The 27,539-nt window shown below is 35.9% G+C and overlaps 1 protein-coding gene and 1 non-coding gene across 2 annotated transcripts; one reads left to right on the top strand and one right to left on the bottom strand.

The window, feature by feature from the left end:
• On the top strand, nt 1–27,412 carry DNAL1 (dynein axonemal light chain 1). The gene is made up of 8 exons (XM_060139375.1): nt 1–93; nt 510–548; nt 4,222–4,331; nt 7,549–7,604; nt 13,308–13,363; nt 23,143–23,269; nt 24,145–24,285; nt 27,157–27,412. The coding sequence occupies exons 1-8, from the start codon at nt 1–3 to the stop codon at nt 27,195–27,197; spliced, it is 663 nt and encodes a 220-aa protein (XP_059995358.1). The 3' UTR covers nt 27,198–27,412.
• TRNAW-CCA (transfer RNA tryptophan (anticodon CCA)) lies at nt 19,752–19,824 on the bottom strand. The gene has a single exon. It is a non-coding gene; the product is annotated as a tRNA-Trp (tRNA).
• Nucleotides 27,413–27,539: the final 127 nt, after the last annotated feature.

Here is a 27,539-nt window from a genome sequence, read left to right as displayed (position 1 = left end):
ATGTGGGATCTTCCCGGACCAGGGCTCAAAGCCGTTTCCCTTGCATTGGCAGGCGGATTCTTAACCACTGCACTACTAAGGAAGTCCAAGATGGTTAGTATTTTTCTAAAACTTCATCAGTGCTACCTGGCTGCAGCAGTTATAAATTGTTCCTGGTTGTAAGATGTATCCAAATTTCAAAGATATTAAAATATAAAAGAAGATATAAATCTTAGAATCAATGAAATAAGATATATTTTAATATCAGTGTTGAAAGCTATATGTTTTTTGTAAACCAAGTGGGAGTGAAGTATCTTACATTACATCACGATTTCCTTAATTTCTCTGAGAGATATTTAAATGAGTATTTCTGATTTCAGGAAATTAAAACACTCTCTTTGCATATAAAGTCTCAAAAAAAGAAGTTAATCTTTTTAACGGTAGATGCCAGGGCTAATAATTATTGCATGAAAATTGAGTCAACAAATCACACCAATAAAGACAGCTTTGTTTTTTCTTCTCTTTTTAAGGCAAAAGCAACAACAATCAAAGAAGCCCTAGCCAGATGGGTGAGTTCATAAGTTTTTACTTCTTCTAGAAACTACATAAAGAGAATTTTTGGATAATTATTTAAATATGACCATTCAAAACAAGGGATCTTTGTGGTATTGGAACTGTTTAGCTATCTTGATGGTGTTAGTGGATACATGAGCCTACACAGGTGATAAAATTGTATAGAACTTAATACACACATGCAAACACATTCACACTCGTATGTACAAGTGAGTACAAATAAAATTGGGAAAATCTGATTAAAATCAGTGGATTGCATCAATATCAATATCCTGGTTGTGATATTATACTATAGTTTTGAAAAATGTTACCATTGGGGGAAACTGGGCAAAGTGTATAAGGGATCTCTCTGTATTATTTTTTATAACTGCACATGAATTTTCAAGTGTCTCAATAAAAATTTCAATTAAAAAAATCTGACCGGGCTTCCCTGGTGGCGCAGTGGTTGAGAGTCCGCCTGCCGATGCAGGGGACACGGGTTCATGCCCCGGTTCGGGAAGATCCCACATGCCGCGGAGCGGCTACGCCCGTGAGCCATGGCCGCTGAGCCTGCGCGTCTGGAGCCTGTGCTCCGCAACAGGAGAGGCCACAACAGTGAGAGGCACGCGTACCGCAAAAAAAAAAAAAAAAAAAATTAAAAGTAGATCTACCATGTGATCCAGCAGTCCCACTTCTGCATATATATCTGAAGGAAATGAAATCACTATCTCAAAGAGATACCTGTGTCCCCATGTTCATTGCAGCATTATTCACAATAGTCAAGACATGAAAACAACCTAAATGCCCATCAGTGGATGAATGGATGAAGAAAATGTATATTTGTATACAATGGAATATTATTCAGCCATAAAAAGAAGGAATCCTGCCATTTGCGACATGGAAGGACCTTGAGTGCGTTATGCTAAATGACATAAGTCAGGTAGCTAAAGACAAATACTGTATGATCTCACTTACATGTGGAATCTAAAAAAGCTGAACTCATAAAAAAAGATTAGAATGGTGATGGCCAGAGTTGAGTGGAGGAAATGGGGAGAAGTTGGTCAAAGGGTATAAACTTCCAGTTATAAGATCAATAAGTTCTGGGGATCTAATGTACAGCATATTTAATAATACTGTATTATGTACTTGAAAGTTGCTAAGAGAGTAGATTTTTTTTTAAAATAAATTTATTTATTTTTGGCTGAGTCGGGTCTTTGTTGCTGCACGCCAGCTTTTTCTAGTTGCAGCCAGCGGGGGCTACTCTTCATTGTGGTGTGCTGGTTTCTCATTGCGGTGGCTTCTCTTGCTGTGGAGCATGGGCTCTAGCCACGTGGGCTTCAGTAGTTGTGGCATGTGGGCTCAGTAGTTGTGGCTTGTGGGCTCTAGAGCACAGGCTAAGTAGTTGTGGCGCACGGGCTTAGTTGCTTAGTTGCTCCACGACATGTGGGATCTTCCTGGACCAGGGCTCGGACCCATGTCCCCTGCATTGACAGGCAGATTCTTAACCACTGTGTCACCAGGGAAGTCTGGAGAGTAGATCGTAAATGTTCTCAGCACACAAAAAAATTATTATATGAGGTGCTGGATGTGTTAACTAACCTTTTTCTGGTAATCATTTTGCAATGTATATATGTATCAAAGCATCCCATGGTATACCTTAAACAGAAACAATGTTATATGTCAGTTATATCTCAATAAATCTGTAAAAAATAGTGATCATTTTGTAATGTATAGAAATATTGAATCACTATGTTGTACACTGGGAATTAACATAGTATTATAGGTCAATTATATTTCAACAAACAAACAAATTCATAGAAAAAGGCATCAGATTTGTGGTAACCAGAGCCAAGGAGTAGGGGTAGGGGGAATTGGATGAAGATGGTCAATAGGTACAGGCTTCCAGTTACAAGGTAAATAAGTACTAGGGATGTAATGTACAACATGATTAATATAATTAACACTGCTGTATGTTATATATGAAAGTTCAGAGAGTAAATCCTGAGTTCTCATCACAAGGAAAAATTTTTTTCTTTTTCTTTTATTTTGTATCTGTATGAGATGATGGATGTTCACTAAACTTATTGTGGTAATCATTTCATGATTTTGTAAGTCAAATTGTTATGCTGTATATATTAAACTTATTCAATGCTATATATCATTATATCTGGAAAAAATACATACACAAAATACATTTTTAAAAGCATATAGTAATATTAGGAAACTGCATTGTAAAAAATGCATTAAATATAAACAAATATTTTGAATATAACATTCTATAAAGTTTGAACAGTTGTATTTCAGCATTATAGATAGAATTTCCATAGAGTATAGAGATGGCTCCTCAATTGCTATGCCCAGTGATAACATATTTGACTATGTTATCAGTTGTTTTTTTGTATAATAATGTATCTTTTGCTTTTGTAGCTGGGCTTTAAATAAAAACTCTTTCAAGAAACTTGGTGTCTAGGGAAAATAGACAAAAGGGTAGGATAATGAAATATTTGAATTTTTGTTTTAGTGCTTATAAACTTCTTTGTACTCTAATTACATTAAAAAAAATTTTTCTGCTTAGTGAAAGATCTGTTTTGTTTAATAAAAAAGTGTGGAGTAGGCTTAGTATTAGATTTGATTTCCTTCAATCAGATTTTAGGATTTTATTTTATTTATTTATAATAACAAGTGGTTGGTTTTTTGGTTTGGTTTGTAGGTTCTATTTCTAGATTACATTATGGCCATAAATCTTTGACTTTAAGATTATTTGAAGACATTATGCTCATTCTTGCACTCATTAACCCAACATTTATTAAGGATCTACTTGGTGTCAGTCTCTCATCTCCTAACCTATAAATACATGGCACAAAAAAATACTGAGTGAATGTGTATTAGATCTCTTTCAACTGATTATATATTTTCTGTTATTGATGTGTTGTGATTTGATTTTTTAAATACAAGCTTCTTTTGTGTCTAATATCAGGTTATAGAAAATATAGGAAAGCAAGAAAATGGTCCCTGAGCTGTAGGATCTTCTTGTTTTGTTGGAGAGAGAGACCTAACTCTAAGTACTGAGGTACTTAGAAACTATTATTAGGCAGCATATACTGGTAATTAAAATTTAAACTGCATACTTAGTACTGAAATTAAACTCTAGGGTAGAATTTAGTAGTAAATTATTGTAGAGCAAATAAATTTGACCTCAGCTCTGTCATAAAGAGAAAATCTTCCCAAATTCTTGGTATTTGGTGGTTCTAGCTCTGACTAAATTGTATGTAGGAACAGAAAGATGAGATGACAGAAAGAGTTGATCTTATAGGTCTGAATCTGACACTTAGGAAAAGTTTGTTTAGGGACAAGGAATTCTTCCCAGGAGAATGTTTTTGTTGTTGTGTTTTGTTTATTAATTGATAGGCTCTAAAAGGATTTTTTAAATTACGGAAATAAAAGTTATTTTCTTTCCTCCTCTTTTCCATTTGGTTGAGACCTAACAGTGAATTATCTGAATCAGCCATGTATAAGGCTAGTTATCAAGTTCAGGAAGTAAATGTTGTCAATAAGTAAACTGTCAGTAATGTACAGAATTATTGAATTTTAATAATTGTTTTGAAATAAACATTGAAAAGCCTTGAGAAATTTTGGCCTTTTTTAGTTCCACATTTGGATTATTTTCTTCCAAATTAATTTTTAACATAGGAAGAGAAAACCAGTCAGAAGCCATCCGAAGCCAGAGAGATAAAGCTGTATGCCCAGATTCCCCCTATAGAGAAGATGGATGCGTCCTTGTCCATGCTTGTTAATTGCGAGTAAGTTCTCTTGTCTTTTTTCGTCCTTTCTAGTATTGCTGTTAAGTTTCACTTCCTTTTCTAAATACACAAACTAGAAAAATATATTTATTTTCTTGATCTTCATTTCCCTTCCTTCCTTCCTTCCTTCCTTCTTTCCTCCCTCCCTCCCTCCCTCCCTTCTTTCTTTCTTTTTCTGATTCTCACTTTGGCAAAGCCAAACATAAAAGATTATTGGTTTCTAGGATTATTAATAGAGTAATCCTGAATAATCCTGTACTGTATTTTTTTTTTTTTTTTTTTTTGCGGTACTCGGGCCTCTCACTGTTGTGGCCTCTCCCATTGCAGAGCACAGGCTCCGGACGCGCAGGCTCAGCGGCCATGGCTCACGGGCCCAGCTGCTCCGCAGCCTGTGGGATCCTCCCAGACCAGGGCACGAACCAGTGTCCCCTGCATCGGCAGGCAGACTCTCAACCACTGCGCCACCAGGGAAGCCCCTGTATTTTTTTACAGTATAATTTTTACAATATGCCTGGAGAATAGAAATTTCCTTGTCTCTTAGGAGAAGCTAAATAACACAATTAAACTTTCTCTATCATAAAATCTAGTACTTCCTCTTGTAAGATTATCCACCAAAGTCAATACTGTACTCACTCAGAGGCGTAGAGATACTGCTTTAAAAAATACTTTTCAAACTATGAAAATACATTGTAAAGCACCTAGAAGGGCTTCCCTGGTGGCACAGTGGTTAAGAATCTGCCTGCCAATGCAGGGGACACGGATTTGATCCCTGGTCTGGGAAGATCCCACATGCTGCGGAGCAACTAAGCCCGTGCGCCACAACTACTGAGCCTGTGCTCTAGAACCCACGAGCCACAACTACTGAGCCCACGTGCCACAACTACTGAAGCCCACGTGCCTAGAACCTGTGCTCCGCAACAAGAGAAGCCACTGCAATGAGAAGCCCGCACAGCGCAATGAAGAGTAGCCCCCACTCACCACAACTAGAGAAAGTCCGCGCACAGCAACGAAGACCCAACGCAGCCAAAAAAAAAAAGAGCCCTCTTTAAAAGTCATGAGGGACACAAAATAATTAAAAAAAAAACACTAGAAAATATTAAAAGCACAAAGAAAGGGAAATAATATCAACCAAAATTGCACACCTTTTGAGAACCAGTGTTAGCATTTTGTTTTTTATTTTATTTTATTATTTTTTTAACTTTTTGGCCGCACCGCAGGGCATGTGGAATCTTAGTTCCCCGACCAGGGATCAGGGATCTCACCCCTGCCCCCTGCAATGGAAGCGCAGAGTCTTAGCCATTGGACTGCCAGGGAAGTCTCAGCATTTTGATATAGAGCCTTCTAATTTTTTTTTCCTAATTGGGATCAAGTTACATTTATTTGTAATCCTATTTATCCAAGCTTTAAGTATCAGATCTATATTTACTCCTTTTAACTTATTTTCTAAATACACACTTTTTAGCAGGGTTCTGTGGCTAATTTGAGGCAATTATATACCATGACACCTTGTAACCGTGCTCTCAGGCTGCAGTGTCTTGTCAGGGGTGTAGAATGTTACAGAATCACTTGGGGTTTTTTCTGATTTCTTCATCCTGTGTTTTTCTAACTGTGGTCCCCTGACTACATATATAAGAATCTCCTTGTCCCACTCCAAATTTATAGAAACAGAATCTACTGATTAAACTAGGTATCTGTATTTATAATAAGCAATCTGAATGACTCTTAGATGCATATTTGTGAACTCATGCATTAGACTAATATCTGTCTTTGGAATTAAAGGGAAAAGCAAACGTATTTAGTTATTGTATGCAACTTCTCCTTTGTGATGAGAACACAATGTATTACATAAAAACCCACCTTAGATGTGTTTTTGGCTTCAAAAATCATGATTTCAAAGAGAATTATTCCAAAGTGGTCAAATATCTTTTTATCATAAAGCCATTTCAAAGGCAAGCATTTGAGAAGGTTCTGTACCCCATACCAAAGTACCTTGGAAACTGCTTAGAAAGAGTCACCCTGTTCATATTTTTGCTGACACTCTTTGAGCAGGTTGCCTAAACAACAATTAAAGAAACATTCCCCAACCGTAGTCCCAGATTTTCCAGTCCATTTTTCACTTTAACTGGTTGTTCTTGAGAATGGGGAATGACTAGAAAATACACAGATTTGACCAGTAATTTACAGTGTATAGTAATTGCTTTTAGTGTTTCAAGCAAAAAAAAAAGAATTCCCCTTCAGGTCAAATCAGAAGGATAAGATCATATGTTCTAGAGTCAGTTTTTTGGCGTCTTAAATTTGCCTGTGCTACTTTCTGGTTGTATAATATCAGGCAAATTGCTTAACATCTTTGTGCCTCAGTTTCCTCATTTGTAAAATTTGGATAATAATACTTATTTCATAGGATTGTTCTGATGGTTAAAATAGTTAATACATGTAAAATACTTAGAAGAATACTAGGCACACATAAAGCGTTCAATAAAATTAGCCTTTGTTATATTCTTTGCATGATATTTACTAAGACATTAAACATTTTTGTCAAGAAAGAAAGATTAATAACGTGTAATTATGCTCCCTTTAAAAATTTGTTTTTATACAATTAAAGTATGTATAGGAAAAAAATCTAGAAAAATATATACGAACTATTAAAAGTCATTATCTCTGGGGGAATGTGTGGGGTGGTTAGGATTACATAACTTTTTGTTATACACATATCATGGACATTTTCCCAAGTTGGTATGTATAGCCCAATATTGTTTGCTTTAGTGGCAGATAGTATTTCATTATCTGTATTCCTCAGCTGATGGGTATTTATAAATTTTTTCCCACTTTTTTGCTATTACAATAATACAGTAAATAATCTAATTCATATATTTTTTGGCATTTGTATTAGTATTTCAATAGGACATATTCCTAGAAATGAATTACTGGGTCAAAGAATACATGCATTTAAAAATTTAATAGATAACACCAAATTACCCTCAAAAAGGTTTCTTTGATTTTATACAATAGTGTATATTAACTTTTGTAATCAGGGAAAAAGTATGAAGATTTCCAAATGAAGGAATACATGTCATGTCTGAGAGGGAAAAAAGGATTCAGTGTAAAAGGAAATGTGACTTAAATATCATCTTCTGTGGACACTTGAGGAATAATTTCTGATATACCATTAACATTTTTTTCTTATTAATTCAAGTGTTCCTTTTTTTTTTTTTTTTAGGAAGCTTTCACTGTCTACAAACTGCATTGAAAAAATTGCAAACCTGAATGGCTTAAGTAAGTGATCCACAGTAACAGATGGTTCTTGGATTTTGTAGTTATTTGGAATAAACATTCCAGAGGCACTACATAATCCTAGAAGCTGGCACCTGTTTTAACCGCAGTAATTGTCGGATGTTAGAAAGAATATATAAACCATGTGTCTTATTTAATTATCCAAAGAAAAGTAGAGATAACATGAAACCGGAACAGTTTAAAGACGTTATAAAGTTTTTGTAGTGTTAGAATTGAAATATCTTAAATAGAAAATGAGGTTTTTTATATTTTTTTGTTCAGATTTATCTTGTGTTTCATACTTATTATATTTAAAATTTTATTCTTCACCATCCCTGTTTTTCCTGTGCTCCTTGTCTTTGTTAATGACATCGACATCTTCCCAGTTGCCAAGGCTCCTTGTGCTAGTTGCCTGTGGCTGCAGAAACTTGGTGGCTTAAAACTGCAGAAATGTATTCCCTCCCTGTTCTAGAGGCCAGAAGTCTGAAATCAGTTTCACTGGGCCAAAATCAAGAGGGCCACACCTTCTCTAGAGGCTTCAGGGGAGAATTTTTTCCTTACCTTTTCTAGATTCTGATGGCTGCCAGATTCCTTGGCTTGTGACTGTGTCACTCCAATATCTGCCTCTGTCGTCATATAGCCTTCTCCTCTCTGTCATATCTTTCTCTGTCACCCTCTTATGAGGATACATGTGATTGCATTTAGGGAACACCTGGGTAATCAAGGATACTCTCCCCATCTTAAGATCCCTAACTTAATCATATCTGCAAAGTACTTTTTCCCCATATATAGTAACATTCACAGGTTCCAGGGATTAGGATATAGGTATCTTTTGGTGAGCCATTATTTAGTGTATCATATTTCCCTTTACTTCCCTCAAGCCCTACATGCAAGTTCATCAGTAAGTCCTGTTAACTCTATTCTTCGAAAGAGCTCTCAAATAATTTGTTGCTTTTCCATTTCCAGGAGCTACAGCTTTAATTTAGACCCTCATCATCTCCCCCTTAGGTCATATTTTTCAAATGTTTTTTACCACTTCCCACAGTAAGAAATACCTTTGAATTAACGACTCAGTATATATATATTCGTATGAATACACATATCAAATATAGCATATGCATATGAACTGGATTAAAATTTGTAAAACAATAGTTACCCTTATAACATAGGTTCCAGTATAAATTTTTTTAGCGTGATTTCATTGTTTTTTAAATGCTTGTCACAACCCACTAAGTTGATTTCACATGACCCACAGTTTGAAAAAACACTGCCTTACAACTTCTGTTATAGCCTCCCAATTGATCTCCTTGTCTCCTATCTTTCTGTTCTTCCATTGACCTTCAGCACTGACACCAGAGTTTTCTTTTTAAAAATATTGTTCTCATTATCATTCCTCCAGATCAGAGATCTTTAATGCCTCCCCTTTGCCTAGTAAAGACCAGATGCCTTAAGGTTGCATTCAGGGTCATCTAAAAGCTTGTGACATCCTCTTCACACCCAAACATATAATTCTTTTTTTATGACTTTGTGCACTTGATAGTGCAGTGCTTTTCATTGAGAACAGCCCCTTCCTCTAGCAGGAAAACCCTACAAGAAACAAGATTAAGAATGCCAAGTTTAAATGTCATTTAGAGGGAGACCCCTAAAGACTTCTTTAATCTCCATCATCATAATAATTACTCTTTCTTGGGAACATTTATAACAGTCTACCTTAGATTATAATAATAATTACTTACTTCATATAGTTATTGTAAAGATTAAATGAGTGGTGTGCATAAAGTTCTTAGAATAGTGCCTAGTGCATATAAATGCTCAAGAAATATTAGCTGTTATTATAGTTAGTGAGGAATATGTTCTGTCTCTTCAGATAATGAGCTCCTTTAGGGCAAACATCACATCTTATTAATCTATCTTCTATTCCAAATCTCCATTCCCCTCAGTACTGTACTCAAAATTGCACTCAGTATTTATATAGTGCTGGAGAGGAAGTGTTTACTATTAGAGTTGTATATAAGATGATTCAGTCTATTCCATTTTTCACTGACTCATTAAACAATTTATGTTTCATTTTATTCCCTATTCTTTGTATTTGAAATAACTTGCTTAAAGGAGACTAAATTGATAACATTATTTATCAGTATGGATAACATGCTTTTCTCTCATAAAAACATGACTGTGACAATATGAAAATGAAAATATGAAAAACCTATATAAGGCTGGTAATGGGTTTGAACTCATATTCTCTTTGGTCAATTAGTAGTGACTCTCAGGAAAGTCATATGAAGAAGAGTTCCAAAAATTCAGTGGAAAAGAGTACCTTGATCAATTATTGATATCTGATGTAGGCATGGAATGAGAGAGAATAGGCATTTGTACCATGTATTTGCTATATTTGATGCATCTCAGTTTAGTTCTGCTTATAACAAATGGTATTTCTGCAGTCTATGGAGAGAATACACTTTGTCTGTGACTATGAAGCCAACTGATTCATGCAAAAGATTGAATATATGACGCTAGCTTGCCTCCCACCCCTTTCCTTTCATGAGCACTATAGTCTTACCTACTACACTGTGATAAGAGGATCTGAAATAAGTAGGTATTCCTATTTAACAGCGGGGTTATAAGGCAGAATAACTCTAACAGCAATATATATTGTTTCAAAACTGTGACTAGAAAACTGTATGACATGACTATGTTCAAAACTGTGACTAAAAAGCTGTACAATGTGAATACTAATACTCTCATATTAAAGATTAGAAAGTAAAGTTTCTTGGTAAAAAGTATACTCCTTTAGTTTACTAAAACTTTAAGATATTGTTTTGATTTCATCAGGACCTAAGAAGAAAAAAACAGTGTTTTCCTTCTAGTGGTACTCTCTACTTATGCAACATATAAAATATGGAAAATATATAATTCTGTAATGTTAGAAGAGTTAATCTATTAAGTTTGATATCATAATTTACTTCCCCATACAGCAATAAGATCTCTTTAGACTTTCATTGCCATTTTCATGTGCATTTTTTAAAAAAGGAGTTGTATATATTTAAGTTAGATACTATCTTTAAAAGATTTGTATATATCTGTTATCTCTAATTTCTGGGATCAGTTCTTAACTTAGTTGACCTAAGTGTATTTTGACATGGATGATTTCTTTTCTCTCTGAAGCAATTTCAATATTGGATTTCTAGGACACTGTACCCTTCTGAGTTTCTCCTGCCTTTTTGGCTACTTCTTCCCAGTCTCATGTCCTCAAATTTTAAATGTTGGAGTATCTGGGGACTCAATTCTTGGAACTCTTCTCTTTTCTGTCTTCACCTACTCCCTAGATTATCTCATCCAGATCATGGCTTTACCATCTACATGCTGATGGCTCCAAAATTTATATCTCTAGTCCATACATCTCCTCTGAACTCCAGATTCACACATTCAGTTGCCTGACATTTCCATTGGATGTCTACTGGACATCTCATACTTAACATGTCCAATACTGAGTCCTGATGTCCTTCCCCAGCCCTAGTTAACCCAACTTCTTGTGTGTCTGTCTCAGATAGTGACAACTGCATTCTTCTAGTTGCTCAGGCCAAACTCCTTGGTAATTTCTTGACTCCTCTCTCGCTATATATGCCTGATACACACACACACATACATCATTTATTTGTACTTACCATGGATTAGGCCTTGTGCTGAATATTTTAGACAACTATCTCATTTAATCCTTATACTCTTATAAGGTAGATCCTATACTTCCTCATTTTACATATGAGAAAACTGAGATTCTAACAGGTTTGGTTACTTCCCTAGAGAGTTAGGATTGGAACTCAGTTATGGATTTGTGCTCTTAACCATTGATTTATGGATGTTATAGAACAGTGCCATCCAATAGAATTATCTGCACTGTACCAATATAGTTGCCACTAGCCATATGTAGCTATTAAGCTCTTGAAATGTGATTAATGTGACAGAGAAACTGAATTTTTTATCGTATTTAATTTTAATTAAATTAAATAGCCACATGTGGTTAGTAACTACCATACTGGACAGCATAGTTATAGAAGTTTAAGTTGTGAAAATTAAATGTATAACTTATGCATAAGTAATCACAGTAGATTTTTAGGACAAAAGTGAGGTTTCCTGCGTTTTACTAGAAATCTTTTATTTTAATTTTGAAAAATAATGTATGTACATGGTTTTATGCACATAGTTCAGAAGAGGGTACAGTTAAAAATGTCTTCCTCCAGGGACTTCCCTGGTGGTCCAGTGGGTAAGACCCCATGCTCCCAATACAGGGGGCCTGGATTCGATCCCTGGTCAGGGAACTAGATCCCGTATGCATGCTGCAGTTAAGAGTTTGCATGCAGCAACTAAGAGTCCTCATGCCACAACTAAGAAGCCCACATGCCTCAACTAAAGATTCCTCATGGACTTCCCTGGTGGCGCAGTGGTTGAGAGTCCGCCTGCCAATGCAGGGGACATGGGTTCGTGCCCTGGTCCGGGAGGATCCCACATGCCGCGGAGCGGCTGGGCCAGTGAGCCATGGCCGCTGAGCCTGTGCGTCCGGAGCCTGTGCTCCGCAACGGGAGAGGCCACAACAGTGAGAGGCCTGCGAACCGCAAAAAAAAAAAAAAAAAAAGATGCCTCATGCCGCAATGAAGATCCCGCATACTGCAACTAAGACCCGTTGCAGCCAAAAATAAATAAATAAATAAATATTTAATAAATAAATAAATAAATAAATATAAATAAAAATATCTTCCTCTGACCATAGACTCTCAGTTCCTCCCCCAAACCAACCACTGTTTCTACTTTTCTCTTCCAGAAATAGCCTATAGATATAAACATAGAAACATTCTTTTAAAAAATAAAAATAGACATTTTTTAACCAATCACAATCTAATTATTTAAAAAAGTGAAAGCAAAAGATTTTTAAAATACTGATTCATTTGATTTCACTTCTAATCCTTTGTGGAGCAAGGTGGACCAAATATGTTTTCTATTTTCTAGTGTAAGTCCTCATATTATAAGAGGTTTGAAATATATATGCTCCCAAATTTAAAGTTCAAATCTTCTTTACTCTTATTTTATCCTTGTAGTATTAAAACCATGCATTTCAAATGGCTAACGATTTAAAATTTAACACTGACATGATGTGCAATTGTAGTGTTTACCTTAATGATATATCTATGTTATTTCTTACTTGATTACCATTTTTTATTAATACAGCTTTTTTTTATTATATAAGAATATTTATTATATAAATGTATTTTTAATTAAAAAAATTTTTTTTTTAACTTTTTGGCTGCATTGGGTCTTTGTTTCTGCACACGGGCTTTCTCTAGTTGCAGCGAGCGGGGCTACTTTTCGCTGCAATGCGTGGGCTTCTCAATGCGGCGGCTTCTCTTGCTGTGGAGCACGAACTCTAGGCACAAGACTTCAGTAGTTGTGGCACGTGGGCTCAGTAGTTGTGGCTTAAGGTCTCTAGAGTGCAGGCTCAGTAGTTGTGGCACATGGGCTTAGTTGCTTTGTGGCATGTGGGATCTTCCTGGACCAGGACTTGAATCCGTGTCCACTGCGTTGGCTGGCGTATTCTTAACCACTGCACCACCAGAGAAGTCCCTATATAAATGTATTAAAGCTTTATTATATTAGATTTATAACAATTGTGTAATATGATTCTAATAAACCAAAATTGTTTTCTTTCCTCTACAGAAAACTTGAGAATATTGTCTTTAGGAAGAAACAACATAAAGAACTTAAATGGACTGGTAGGTTGTTATTTATTACTTAAAAAAACATACACTCTTTTTCTTGAGTATGCAAATAATACTTGTCTGTTGCAGAAACTTTACAAAATAGAAAAGCAAATATAAAAATTACCTATAAACCACTGCTAACATTTTGATTGACATCTTTCTTGCCTTTTTTTCCTATTCTTTGGTGGGTATGTAGAGAATGAAATCATACCATATATATTGTCTTGCATCTCTTTTTTTTACTTAGTATATAAAGATCATTTTTTCCATGTCATTCATTCATTCAGCAAATTCATTCAATATATTTCCTGAATGCCTACTTTTAACCAGGCACTGTTCTAGGCACTAGAGATACAGCAGGATATAAAATAAAGTCCTTGCTCACATTGAATTTAAATTATAGTGGAGGGAGACAGACTAGAAAATAACTGCATAATAATACATCAGGTGGTGATGAGTGCAGTGAAGAAAAACAAGGCATATATATTCCAAATAGATAATTATTTCCATTAAATTTTACTGTTAAAAATTATCTCAAGTTTCTGCCTGGCCAGAAAATTTTAAATTCTAATTTTATATTTTCCTAATTTATATCTTTTTCCAAATTTATGTTATCTTCCTATGTGGTTAACATGTCATCTCTATCTTTGTAGCATTTATATGGATTTTATGGTGAACGTGGAATAAAATATAATTATTGATTTAAGAAAAACGAGGCATATAAGAGAACGTAGATTGATGGGAAGTCCTCTCTAAAAGTGAGAATGTAGGCTCTAGAGCTGACCAAGGGACCAGTGCTCCAGACTGGTGAGGGACAGCAAGTGCAGATGTCTTGAAACTGAAGCTCCTTGGTATGCTTGAGTAAGAGCAAGAGTTGAATGAGGGAGAATTGTCCTCAGTGAGGTTGGAGAGGGAGCCAAGAACCAATCCTTATAGGACTTGGTAAGATTTTAGATTGTTTTCCAAGTGGCTTGCAAAGCCATTGGAGGTTTTTTGTTTTGCGGTACGCGGGCCTCTCACTGTTGTGGCCTCTCCCGTTGCGGAGCACAGGCTCCAGACGCGCAGGCTCAGCGGCCATGGCTCACGGGCCCAGCGGCTCCGCGGCATGTGGGATCCTCCCAGACCGGGGCACGAACCCATGTCCCCTGCTTCGGCAGGCAGAGTCTCAACCACTGCGCCACCAGGGAAGCCCCATTGGAGGTTTTTGATCAGAGGATTTTATTTAAGTTTTTAAAATAATTTTCAACCATACTTTTTTAATGACAGCATAATATTCTATTTTATTGACATACCATAATTTATTTAAATAAGTTATTATTCGTTATTTATTTACAGTTTAGAGTTATTATAATCTCCTTTAGGAGATTAAATAACTTTAGGAGTTATAAATCTCCTTTTAGCTACATTATTGCACATATCTATGAATAATTCCTTGGATAAATTCCTTGAAATGGAATTGCTGGGTCAAAAGTATGAATTTCTTTTAAGGCTTTTGTGACATATTATCAAGTTATCCTTTGGAAAGCTTGTAACAATTTATACTACCATCAATAATGTATGAGGATTTTCGTTTCCCTTTACCAACCTTGGGCATTTTTAAATTTTTAAAAGTTTTTGACAGTGTATTTTATTTGTATATTTATTGGCCATTTGAATTTCCTTGCTAAGTTGAGATGAAACAATATTGTAAAACTAGGCAATTTCAGAAAAGATGAAACAAATTTCTTTTTCTTGTGTACATTCCCCAAAAGATAATAATTTTTTTAAAGTGCTGATTGTTATCATAAAAACCCTGAAATATTTTGTAACTTGGGTTTCCTGTCCCCCTCCCAAGCCCGTTAATTCTAGCCGTTCTTCATAAGAGTCAGTGAGGCTGAAACTGCAGTGCTTCCCAACAATAACCTCCCAAGACCAGACAGGCTAAAATGACCATTCCCCTCCCCCACCCATTACAGAAACAGCCAAAACACGTGAATAGGAGTCAGTGTTCAGAGGTGCAATTTTGGAATTATCTTGAATTATCTGATAATATTCCCACATCTACATGTCTACTTACTGACATAAATTTATGAAATGCTTGGAAATTCTTAGAGATTACATTCTGTAGTTAAATAAAGGGAGTTTTCTCCCCCAAAACAATAACCAGTAGATGAATTATTTGCTTTCTAGCTAGATGTGATGAATAAAATCCTAATGATCTATAAAAAAAATTTTTTTTGATATTCTAAATGATTGGTAAATGTAACGACATTTTGCCTTCTCTTCATTCTGTGAGCCTTAGATGGTAAAAATGTCATATATAGGGACATTATTCATAATGGATAAAATATTATAGTACAAAAATTCAGAATTTATTATGCTTCATGCTAAACATTACTTTGAATTATCTGTAAAGGAAGAGTTTGCAAATAAATATACCCCTAAATTTTTAGGGCCAATATGATAAATGCTTGATGTTCCCCCAGGTATTTACAGAGCACCAGATTCTCAACTATTGATATGGTGTATAATTTCTCCCATGAAATGTAATATATACCTAGAAACCACAAAGAAATTGTAAATATAGGATTAAAGACATGTATGGAGATATTATCTAGCTGAACCATCACTTACTTAGATCTCTTTACTTTCTATAGACTGCTATCAATAACCCCCAGCAGTTGGTTTTTTCCCCAGGATGTGTGTATGTGTGTGTATGTGTGTGTGTGTGTGTGTGTATACACACACCAAAAACATTTAACCAGTCCAAAAGCTTTACTACTTATGCAAAGACTAAAGAAAAATATGTCTGCATAAGGATACAGATGGTGGACTTCAAATAGGGTCATATGCTGAGTTATTCATCTAGACACATCAGCCTCATAGCATGATTTGAATAGCTGCCTCAGTAAGTTACAAATAACTACTCTAATATGTGAAACATGGAATGTTAAATTGAAGAAAAGGAGTCTATTTAAAACTACTTAGGAAAACTGACTATTAAGGTACATTATAAGCCTGCTCTTATATGTGATTGGCTGGCCTCTGCTTTCCTTTCGGATATCATTTCATATTACTCTTCTTCCTAGTTGGTAATCTCCAGCCACTGGCCTTCTTTCTCTTTCTTGAACATGCCAGGTTCATTCCCACCTGAGGACATTTGTACTTGCTGTTTTCTCTGCCTTAAAAAACTCTGTTACCCTGGATTTCCACATTACTGGCTCCTTAACTTTCACACTTCAGTTCAGATGTCACTTCCTCAAAAGAGACCCAACTATCCTATATCTAAAGCAGTCTTCTAGGCAATAACTCTTATCACCTATAATTTTTTTCCATTTTTCTTATTTGTTTGTTTTCTTTCCCTCTCTCTGTCTCTCCCTCTGTCTCTGTCTCTTTCTCTCTGTGTCACACACACACAAATTCTGATAAGCACGTCAGTTCTGTTCATTACCATCTACACTGGTGCTTTATACATGTAGTAGGCACTCTATAAATATTTATTGTGACTTAATAATGCTTTGTAATATTACTAATTAGAAAAACTATTAGGTTAAAATTTTAATTCTAAGAGTAATAGATGTAATTGTATTTAAAAAACAAATCAAGCAATTCATAAATGTATGAAATACACTGTGAAAGTCTTTCCTCTCCCTACCTCCCCAAGTCCATGAGGTAACAGAAATAATATTGGTATACTTTAAATTTTTTTCTGTGCACAAATAAACAGATATCTGTGTGTGTGTTTGTGCATGCATGTGAGTGCGTGTGTAATATATATTTGTACTGATAATATACTGGGCATATTTTTCCTGCTTTTTCATTCAATAATATATCAGGAATATCCTTCCATGTAAAAACAGGCAGATTTAATGCATTCTTTTCAATAGCTGTTGTTTTCTACGTTATCAGTATATGGCAATGTATTTAACTATTCATATATTGCTGAACATTTACAGTGTTTCCAGATATTTTATTGAAGGGGTGTCTGTCTGTCTGTCTCTCTTTTTTTTGCTATTACAAATCATGCTGTAGTGAACATCTTTTTACATATATCCTTTAGCAGTTATTTGAATCTTTACATGGGCTAGATTCCTAAAAGTAGAAAAGCTGAGGTTATTTTTGTGCATTTAAATTTTTGACAAGTACCTCAGATTGCTCCCACAATGCTTATGCCAGTTTCCACTTCCATCAATGGTATAAGGGTGAGGATTACTCCCTCCACCCTCAACATCCCTGAGTATTATCCATATTTTTAATATTTGCCAATATGATAGGCAAAAAAGGAGTATTACATTGTTTTAATCTGTATTCTTTAGTTAGTTATGACTTTGAACATCTTTTTATATACTTATTGGTTATCTTTTGGAAATTGACCTAACATTTTTTACCCATTTTCTACTTTTATCTTTTTCTTATTAAATTCTAGGCACTCCTCAGTATTCCTAATATTTATCCGGTATTGATAATGTTATTACTATTATTGTTGTTACATTTATGAACTGTGTAGCAGACTCTTTACATGCATTATCTCATTTGAAACTCACAACAAGTAGATAATATCCTCATTTTAAGATAAAAAATCCTCAGTCCTCATTTTAAGATAAAGAAACTGAGGCTCAAATAGTTATGTAAAATGCCCAGGTATAGTGAACAGGCGCTGTTAAACCCTATTGCTGAGATGAGCAGTCTGTCAATAGCTATCAGTGTCTTCAATGTGTATTTACTTTGTCCCAACTATTCTATATCGAAGAGTTTTTCATACTCACATACATGAACAAAGATGGTGGACCAAGTACATTCATTGAAATATAGCTTGTATAAAAGACTGCAACAATCTAAGTGCCTATCAGTAGTAGACTAGCTAAACAAAATATATCAAAGGGGAAAATGAGGTAGGACTTACCTATATGTGCTGAAATAGAATAATTTGCAAAGTATATTATTATTATTATTTTTTTTTTTGTGGTACGCGGGCCTCTCACAGTTGTGGCCTCTCCCGTTGAGGAGCGCAGGCTCCGGACGCGCAGGCTCAGCAGCCATGGCTCACGGGCCCAGCCGCTCCGCGGCACGTGGGATCCTCCCGGACCGGGGCACGAACCCGTGTCCCCTGCATCGGCAGGCGGACTCTCAACCACTGTGCCACCAGGGAAGCCCTGCAAAGTATATTATTAAATGAAAAGAAGCAAAGTGGATATTTCTATGTACATATATGCACAGAATATTTCTGATGATAGCTGTTACCTCTGGGGAAGGGAACGGGCGTGGGTGAGAAAGAGACTTTTCATTATACTTGTTTGCACTATTTGATTTTTGTTATGTTGTTATCTTGTGTGTTACTCTTTTTTTAAAAATATTTTATATTTTTATTTAGGTGATGATTATGTATGTTACTCTTTAAATTAAAAAAAAAAACAACTAATGATCCCCCCTCAAAATACAAACAAAATATTTGTGCACTTATATTCATAGCAGCATTATGCACTGTAGTCAAAAGATGGAAGCAACCCAAATGTCCATCTACAAATGAATAGCTAAACAGACAAAAGAAAAGATGATGAAGGAGAGAAAAAGGGCAGGAGGGAAGAGGAAAAGGTGGAGGACTTAGTCAAATCTAGGTAATCTGATTACAAATTCCATACTGCAATTTAATGCAAAGTTTTCAGAATTATTTAATACATTTTCTCTTAGTTTGTCACTTGTCTTTTTACTTTATTCATAGTTGCCGTATGGAGTTTTAAAATTTTTATTTGTCACATCTTTATAACAACTGTGTTTTGTATCTTATATAGAAGGTCTTCACTTCTAGATTATGAAAAAATCATCTTATATTTTCTTTTAGTACTTCTATTGTTTTTTAAGTATAAATTTAAAATGTTTATACCTTTAAACCATCTGGAGTTTATTTTTGCAAATTGCATGTGACAGATATCAGACCTTATTTTTTTTCCTCCAAATGGTTAGCCATATGTTGAAAAGTCTCCTTTTCCTACTGTTTGGAAATGCCACATACTAAACTCTTGTATATGCATGGGTAGGTTCCTGGATGGTCAAGTTTTTTTTTTGCGGTACGCGGGCCTCTCACTGTTGTGGCCTCTCCCGTTGTGGAGCACAGGCTCCGGACGCGCAGGCTCAGCGGCCATGGCTCATGGGCCCAGCCGCTCCGCGGCATGTGGGATCCTCCCGGACCGGGGCACGAACCTGTGTCCCCTGCATCGGCAGGCGGACCCTCAACCACTGCGCCACCAGAGAAGCCCTCTTTTTTTTTTTTAAGGCTAATCCTTTTGGCAAGTGCTTTTTATTTATTTTACTTATTTATTTAAAATATTTATTTATTTATTTAGGCTGTGCAGGATCTTTAGTTGTGACATGCAGACTTCTTAGTTGCAGCATGCAGATCTTAGTTGCGGCATGTGGGATCTAGTTCCCTGACCAGGGATTGAACCTGGGCCCCCTGCATTGGGAGCATGGAGTCTTACCCACTGGACCACCAGGGAAGTCCCTCAAGTTTCTTTCTGTTTGTTGTTTTACCTATATATTTCAGCTCCAATATTATGTTGCTTTACTTTTCTTTCACTTTATAATATGTTTTGATATCTATTGAGACAGGTCCTCTCTCTTTGTTCAAAATATTTGTGGCTTTTCTTGGACATTTATTCTTCAAGAGAAACTTGAAAATCAGTCTATCAAGTCTGTAAAATAAAATCTCATTGGAAGTCATAGTAGAGTTGCATTGAATCTATAGATTGACGTGGAGAGAATTGATTTCTTTTCATTTTAGAAAACCGAACGTCTATACCTATTAAACAGTAACTTCCCATTGTCTCCTCCCACCAGCTCTGGCAACCACCATTCTACTTTCTGTCTCTATGAATTCGACTACTCTAGATATCTCATATAAGTAGAATCATACAGTATTTGTCTTTTTGTGACTGGCTTAGTTCACTTAGCATAATGTCCTCAAGGTTCATCCATGTTGTAGCATATATCAGAATTTCTTTCCTTTTTAAGGATGAATAATATTCTGTTGTATGAATAGACCATATTTTGTTTATCCATTCATCCATCAACAAACACTTGGGTTGTTTCTTCCTTTTGGCTGTTGTAAATTATGCTGCTATGAACATGGGTATCCAAATATCTCTTTGAAACCCTACTTTCAATTATTTTGGATATATGCCCAGTAGTGGGATTGCTGGTTCATATGTATTTAATTTTTGGATGAACTGCCAAAATGTTTTCCATAGCATCTGCACCATTCTACATTCACACCAACAGTGCACAAGGGTTCCAATTTCTCCATATCCTTGCCAATACTTGGTATTTTCTGTTTATTTGACAGTAGTCATCCTAATAGGTATGAGGTGCTAGCTCATTGTGCCAGCCTCCTTATTTTACAGAGTTAGAAACTAAGAAGAGAAGTGATTTATTCACATGCAGAAGCAGACCAGTTTGCTAAATGCCTGTTCATTCAATGTACAGTTCTCCAAAGGGCTAGTTTATTGAATGACAGATTTCACTGAATTGAGTCACACAGACTTAGCCAGTTTTTATTGATTAACATTCACCAGATTGCTTCACCAAAATTTTGTCTTTATTACCTACTTACAAATATATAGAAAATTGTGTTGCTTGGAATGGTTTCAACACCTTTTAAACTTTTCTTTAAGATTTTATTTAGTATTAATTTTAGTGCAGCTGTTTTATCCCAGCTGTTAGATTTGTCAGTCCATCTTTGTAGACTGTCAGTTTCATATTTTAGACACTGATCACTTCTCAAATGATTAAAACACATAAAAATAGTAATCTAATTGAGTTGGTTAGTGAATTGTTATATTTAGGGAAGTAGGAAAAACAGTGGAATAGATTGAAAACGTACTGAAAGACAAAACTATGCCCTGGACACCCAAAATCTATACAACATTTGTTAGTCAATATACATAAGAAATTCTCATTCTGCAATGAGAATTTATATTCCCAAGTAAAGTCCCCAAATGCACAGAAATTTGGTCATGGCAGAACAGCTGCATCCAATTGGCTGAAAATTAACCGAAACTCAATTAATGCTTGTAAGGAATGAACAAAGCACAACAGACATCTTCAGAAGTTATCCTGTCTAAAGTAATTTCTGTCCTATCCTATCTAAAACAAATTGCTATAATTTGTAAGTAGTTAACCAATTTTTCAGTAAATCAGTAAAAGAGTAAATTCAGCAAATTGGCTGTTTGGAGAATTGATCAAATTGGCTATGTGAAAACTGACCAAGAGTCCTCATCTGCACATGTAAAACGACACTAAGTAAGTGGCAGAACCCAGAATTGAGCCTAAACTTTCTAATTAGTATTATTTAGTCACTATTTTTTCTGCTGCCTCACACTTTCAGTGCCAGGATGGACTGATTTAAAAGTTTCTTTTACTTTGAAATTGTTGTTTCTCCTACTTAGAAAGTTGAAACTAAGATGAATTGTGGGCCTTGGGATGACACACAGAACTAACTCAGACCACTCCATTCTCAGCTTTTCCTCTTGGTTCCATCTGTATGGAAAATGCATTAATGATCTTTATCCAGAGTACATTTATTCTCTTTATAGTCTTTAAAGGGACAGTTATCAGGACATAGACCTGGGTCCTACATTCTAACATTACCATGTGGATGTAGGTAAATCCTTTTGGGTTAAGAGGGGATTGAACATCGAACTGATTCTGCCTAGTCACTTTTTTGTTTTTTAAGGAACAAATAATCACTACATTTTGTCTTTTGTATATGAAAGAAGGAAAAGTTTTTGTGCCACTATTGATTGTATCTAGCATTTAAGAGTCAGTATGACATAATCATTATAGTATAATGAAAAGACTATGGGTTTTAAGTTGAGTTTTATACATCAGAAAAAATAAGGTGAATTGATGCATAGATAGCAGGATGGATAGATGGACCAGATATGTGACAGGAAAAGGATAGTAAAATGTTAATGGTAGAAGCTGGGTAGTAGATACATGGGTATTTACTATAATATTCTTTCAACTTTTTTATGTTTGAAAGTTTTCATAATAAATATTTTTTAAAAACCCTGAAATTTAGACATAGGTCTACTATTTAATAACATTGTTGGGAATTCCTTGGTGGTCCAGTGGTTAGGACTGCGTGCTTTCACTGCCGTGGGCTTGGGCTCTATCCCATCCTGCAAGCTGCGTGGTGCAGCCAAAAAAAGCATTGTGATCTTAGAAAAAGCCCTTTATCTAGAATAGAAATCAAATAACCTGCTTTGCCTATCTTAATTAAATAAGGATCAAATAATACAATGTATAGGGAAGTTTTGATTTGAAAAGTATATTATTCAATAAAATTGATAAAATAGGGCTTCCCTGGTGGCGCAGTGGTTGAGAGTCCGCCTGCCGATGCAGGGGACACGGGTTCGTGCCCTGGTCCGGGAGGATCCCACATGCCGCGGAGCGGCTGGGCCCGTGAGCCATGGCCGCTGAGCCTGCGCGTCTGGAGCCTGTGCTCTGCAACGGGAGAGGCCACAACAGTGAGAGGCCCGCGTAGCGCAAAAAAAAAAAAAAAAAATAGTGCTCTTATTTCCCCTCTTGGTGGTTTCAGTAGGTATTCTTAGTTCAGATCAATTTGAAGAGAGGAAGAAAATGTTCTACTTGGCTTTCTTAATGAGAAAAAACTCCCACACAGCCTTCAGCTCTCCTGCCAGTGGACAGGTTGGTCTCAGTTCTCTCTGAAGGCCATTGTCTTTATGTTTATGAGGAAGGGGACAGAAGGAAAAGCTTAAAAATAAGTATGTAAATAAAATTGCTTTCTTTTTCAGGAAGCAGTAGGGGACACGTTAGAAGAACTGTGGATCTCCTACAATTTTATTGAGAAGTTGAAAGGGATCCATGTAATGAAGAAATTGAAGATTCTTTACATGTCTAATAACCTGGTGAAAGACTGGGGTAAGTGAGTCTGGCTCTTTGCTAACCTTCTACCTCATGTTTATAGAAAATAGCCCTATCGGGAACAAGATATGAAATGGGGACATTTCTTTCTAAGCACAGAGGGAAATAGCTATAGGAGTTCCTATATTTCATCTAAACACTTGAAATTTACATTTAAATATTTACTTAGAATGATTATAATTGAATAGGTCCTGGTCCTATTAATCATGAAAAAAATTAAACTATTGTCCAAAGGCCAAAAGGAATCGGTTTAATAATTCTTGGGTGGAAGACTTATTTAACATATATATTGCTTTTCTTTTTTATTGTACATTATCCATTTAGCATTTTAAAGCCCTACTGTGTGCCATGAACTATGCCAGGCTGTTGAGATACATAGTTGAATAGGACATTATCCCTGCCCTCAAGGAGTTCACAGCTTAGTGGGAAAGATTAGTTTATGAGTTAATAATTAGAAAACTGTGTGATAAGTTCTACAATAGAGGCTTGAATGAGTTGCTTTAAGAATTTAGAGATGAGGGAATGGTAGAGACAAAGGCAGTTTAGTTTAGCTGATACTGATGTAGTACAGTATAGAGAAGACCTGTCACTGGAGATTGATTTGTTGATTCTGAACCTCATTTCCTCTTCTTATCCCATCCTTAGATTAGCATAAAGGTAGAAGAGGTACGTCTCGCTTTCCCTCCCTTTCCATAATGTCTTCAGAGAATGACTTCATATGGTATAATGTCCCCTACTTCCTTCAAAATCTTAAACAACGAATTGTTCTGAATAGTCACAAACTGAGGGCTAGTGATACTGGGATTCACCCTTCAAAATCATAAGAGTAAAACTTGCCATTTTAATATGGAATGTATTCTTTGTACTTGTAGGTGAATTTGTGAAGCTGGCAGAACTACCATGCCTAGAAGACCTGGTGTTTGTAGGCAATCCCTTGGAAGAGAAACATTCTGCTGAAGGGAACTGGATTGACGAGGCAACCAAGAGAGTACCCAAACTGAAAAAGCTAGATGGTGAGTGACTCTGGGCCAGCTTGGAAATGTTTTCTGGGTGTAAGAATTGAATTTGTAGCACGGAATCATGAAAAGGAGCAAAACTAAAGAAAATGATAGGTTATCTCTGGTCGCCAAGGCCACTTCTGTCTGTAGGAAATTTTGTGGTCCCAGTTTGGGCCAGAGTGAGATGAAAGACTTCTAGAATATTTAGACTGGTATAAGATCATCCCTAAACCAAAAGCTTATAAGAAAGCTGGGTTTATTCTCAAGTCCCAAATGTATTATTTTGCAGAATAATTAGACATAAATAGTAAGGAGTTGCTTTTTCACAATTGGATCAAAATTGTAATGTTGTCTCTCCCTCTCCCCCCTAATTTTAGTTTCTCAATACCTAAGAAAGGTGAAAATGTCAGGAGAAATCCCTGACTGACTGGGTTCAAGTCCCAGTTCTAGCTTTTTTGTCATCGGGCTGGTTAATTCATCTCACCAAACTTTGTTCTTTTGTCATCTGAAAACCAGAAATAATAAAAGAGTCACAGACCTCCCTGGGTCTTTACTCCTTCCAGTGGTCCTATGAGGAAGCCAGGCCATTTTTACCTTAAACCTACAGAATGTTATATATCAATCATATCTCAACAAAGTTGGGGGGAAAAGATAATGAACATGTATATCACCCCCAAAAAATTTCCTTTTGCCTCTTTGTAATCCCTCCCTCCTGCTGCTCACCACCATCCCTCCCAAGGCAGTCACTGATCCGCTTTCTGTCCCTATAGATTAGTTTGTATTTTATAGAGTTTTATATAAATGGAATCATGCAGAATGTTCCCTTTTTTCCCTCTGGCTACATACCTAGCTATAAAATAACAAAGACACTAGACTGCCTCTTGTGGGAAGTACAGGAATAAACAGGAAGAGGCAAACAGGTTTCTTAGATACTGGTGATGTTCTGTTTCCTAAATTGGGTGATGGGTATACAATAATTGGTTTTGTTACCCTTTATTTATATTGTATCTATATGAATGACTATTTCATAAGTTAAAATAAAATAGAACAAAAGAGAGGGTACATTAGAGCCTTGGACTTCAGCCTTTTTATGTTCAACTTTGACCTCTAGAAACCATTTGAAATCATTTGTCTTCCTTTCTCATTGTGCACAGGAAGTGAACCCTTCCATTAAGAATGGAAAAGAATCCCTTATATAGACCCTGAATAGACCAAGCCACATTATATACAGCCTTTTGGACCAAATATTGACTTCAGGCCAATCTGAACAGCCCCTAGAAAAACCAGCTGTTCTATCCTAAACCAGTGAGATGGACCAGAACACAGGTGGCCACAGCTGCTAGCTTGCCTCTTTTTGCTCCTCTTCAGTTGCTTGTAAGAAAAACTGAGGGGTGTTAAAGAGCTAAAATGAAAAAGACAGACAATACCAAATGTTAGTGGAACATGGAGCAACTAGAACTCTCATACCCTGCTGGATAGTAATGTAACTCGGTATAACTTTGGAAAACTGGCATTATCTACAGAAGCTCTACATACATATCCCACATGACCCAGCAACTTCTCTCCTAGCTGTATACCCAGAAGAAAAGAGCATGGATGTTTACCAAAAGACCTGTATGACAATACTCATTGCACCACTATTTTAATAGCTATAAATTGGAAACAACCCAAATGCCCAACAACAATAGAATAGATAAGTAAATTATGACATATTCGTACAATGGAATATTCAACAGCAATGAGAATGAATGAACTATAGCTTCACACAATATACATGAATCATATAAACATAATGTTGAGCAAAAGAAGCCAGACACAGAGCGCACACTACATCATTCTATTCATATCAGTTTCAAAATCAGGCAAAATAATCCATGATGTTAGACATTAGGATAGAATATACCTTTTGTTGGGGGACAGTGACTGGAAGGGGACCTGAGGAAGTTTTGGGGGTTCTGATAATGTTCTCTTTCTAATCTGGGTGCTGGTTACCAGATGTGTTCACTTTATATACATTTATCAATCTGTACACTTATAATTTGTGTACTTTGTATGTATATTTCAATAAAACATTCACTACCCCCCACAAATAGATGCTGTGGGGAGTACAGAGGGGTAAGACTCTGCTCGTTGCCATAAAGAAGAATCACACAGGAAGAGGCACTGGAGATGGCTCTTAATTAAGGGTAGGGCCTAGATGGAAGGGGTGTTACGGGGGGCATTCCAAAATGGAGGAACTTTGTTAGCCAGGAGTCCAGAAGTAGTAGTCTGCAAGATGAGTTTGGGAGACAATGAGTTGATCAGTTCATCTGGAGTGGAGTGTGACTGGCTGAAGAGTTAAGACTGAACAGTTGACTAGGGTCAGATTGTGGACATGCTTCAAATGCCAGAGCTCAGAAATGGCTGGCTCTTGGGCCAGTGAGAGCCTGCAGATGTATTTTATTTTCTGTGCCTTGGTTCTTTTTATTTTTTTCCAATTTATCCCCAATGTTTAGTATTTGGGGGAGTAACATAAAAATTCAGATTCTGGCAATACTGGGATTGCGTATTTTATTGTGAAAAATGAATATTTCTTTGTGTTTAACATACAAAGTTTTTAGTGTGTATAGGGCCTTATTTTTCTGCCTGGTACCTGTAGGCATTTTTATTTGTAACTCTGTATTTGGGGACCTGAATATTTGTAATTACTTATATTAATCCATTTGGGAATTCTCCTGAGAGGCTTTTTGGATAATTAGAAATTTAAAAGATTATCTTATGATATTATTTTTATTATGGCACACTTCTCAGCATCTCAGAACTCCTCAGGTTAACAGAAAAATATTTTCAGTTAGAATTTAACAATCTCTTGAGAATGACCAGTAATAATTTTCTTTTTCATTTTAGGTACCCCAGTAATTAAAGAGAATGAGGAAGAAGATAACTAACACCACATTTTCCACTTTGTGTAACTTATTTAAATGTCATAAGAACAATAGATAAGTTTTGTATAGTTGTCTATTTTAAAGATTCTGTGTGGGGCAAATGGTTCTTAAGATAAAACAAATCTTTCATTCCTTTTTTTCTCATAACCTATTCAGTGTTTCTCCCCCCAAATGATAACACCAACTTTATATATTCTAGTGCTCTTTTTAGAAGCTATAAATTTTCAATTTTTGTCTTCAGTCCCAGTTATGTACTGCGTGGCCCCATCTACTGAAACCTTTATAGACCAGTCATTTTTAACAACAAAGGAACAAATGTGATTCTTTATTCAGTTTGTTCAGTTT

This window comes from Lagenorhynchus albirostris, chromosome 1, assembly GCF_949774975.1.
Source record: "Lagenorhynchus albirostris chromosome 1, mLagAlb1.1, whole genome shotgun sequence".
Lineage (NCBI taxonomy): Eukaryota > Metazoa > Chordata > Mammalia > Artiodactyla > Delphinidae > Lagenorhynchus > Lagenorhynchus albirostris.
This window is presented reverse-complemented; position numbering and strand designations above follow the sequence as displayed.

What these genes read in the sequence shown, in the direction of transcription:
- DNAL1 (XM_060139375.1), top strand. Translation starts at nt 1, where the DNA reads ATGTGGGATCTTCCCGGACCAGGGCTCAAAGCCGTTTCCCTTGCATTG. An exon ending in TACTAAGGAAGTCCAAGATG is followed by an intron (nt 94 to 509) that starts GTTAGTATTTTT and finishes TCTCTTTTTAAG; the next exon opens with GCAAAAGCAACAACAATCAA. An exon ending in AAGAAGCCCTAGCCAGATGG is followed by an intron (nt 549 to 4,221) that starts GTGAGTTCATAA and finishes TTTTTAACATAG; the next exon opens with GAAGAGAAAACCAGTCAGAA.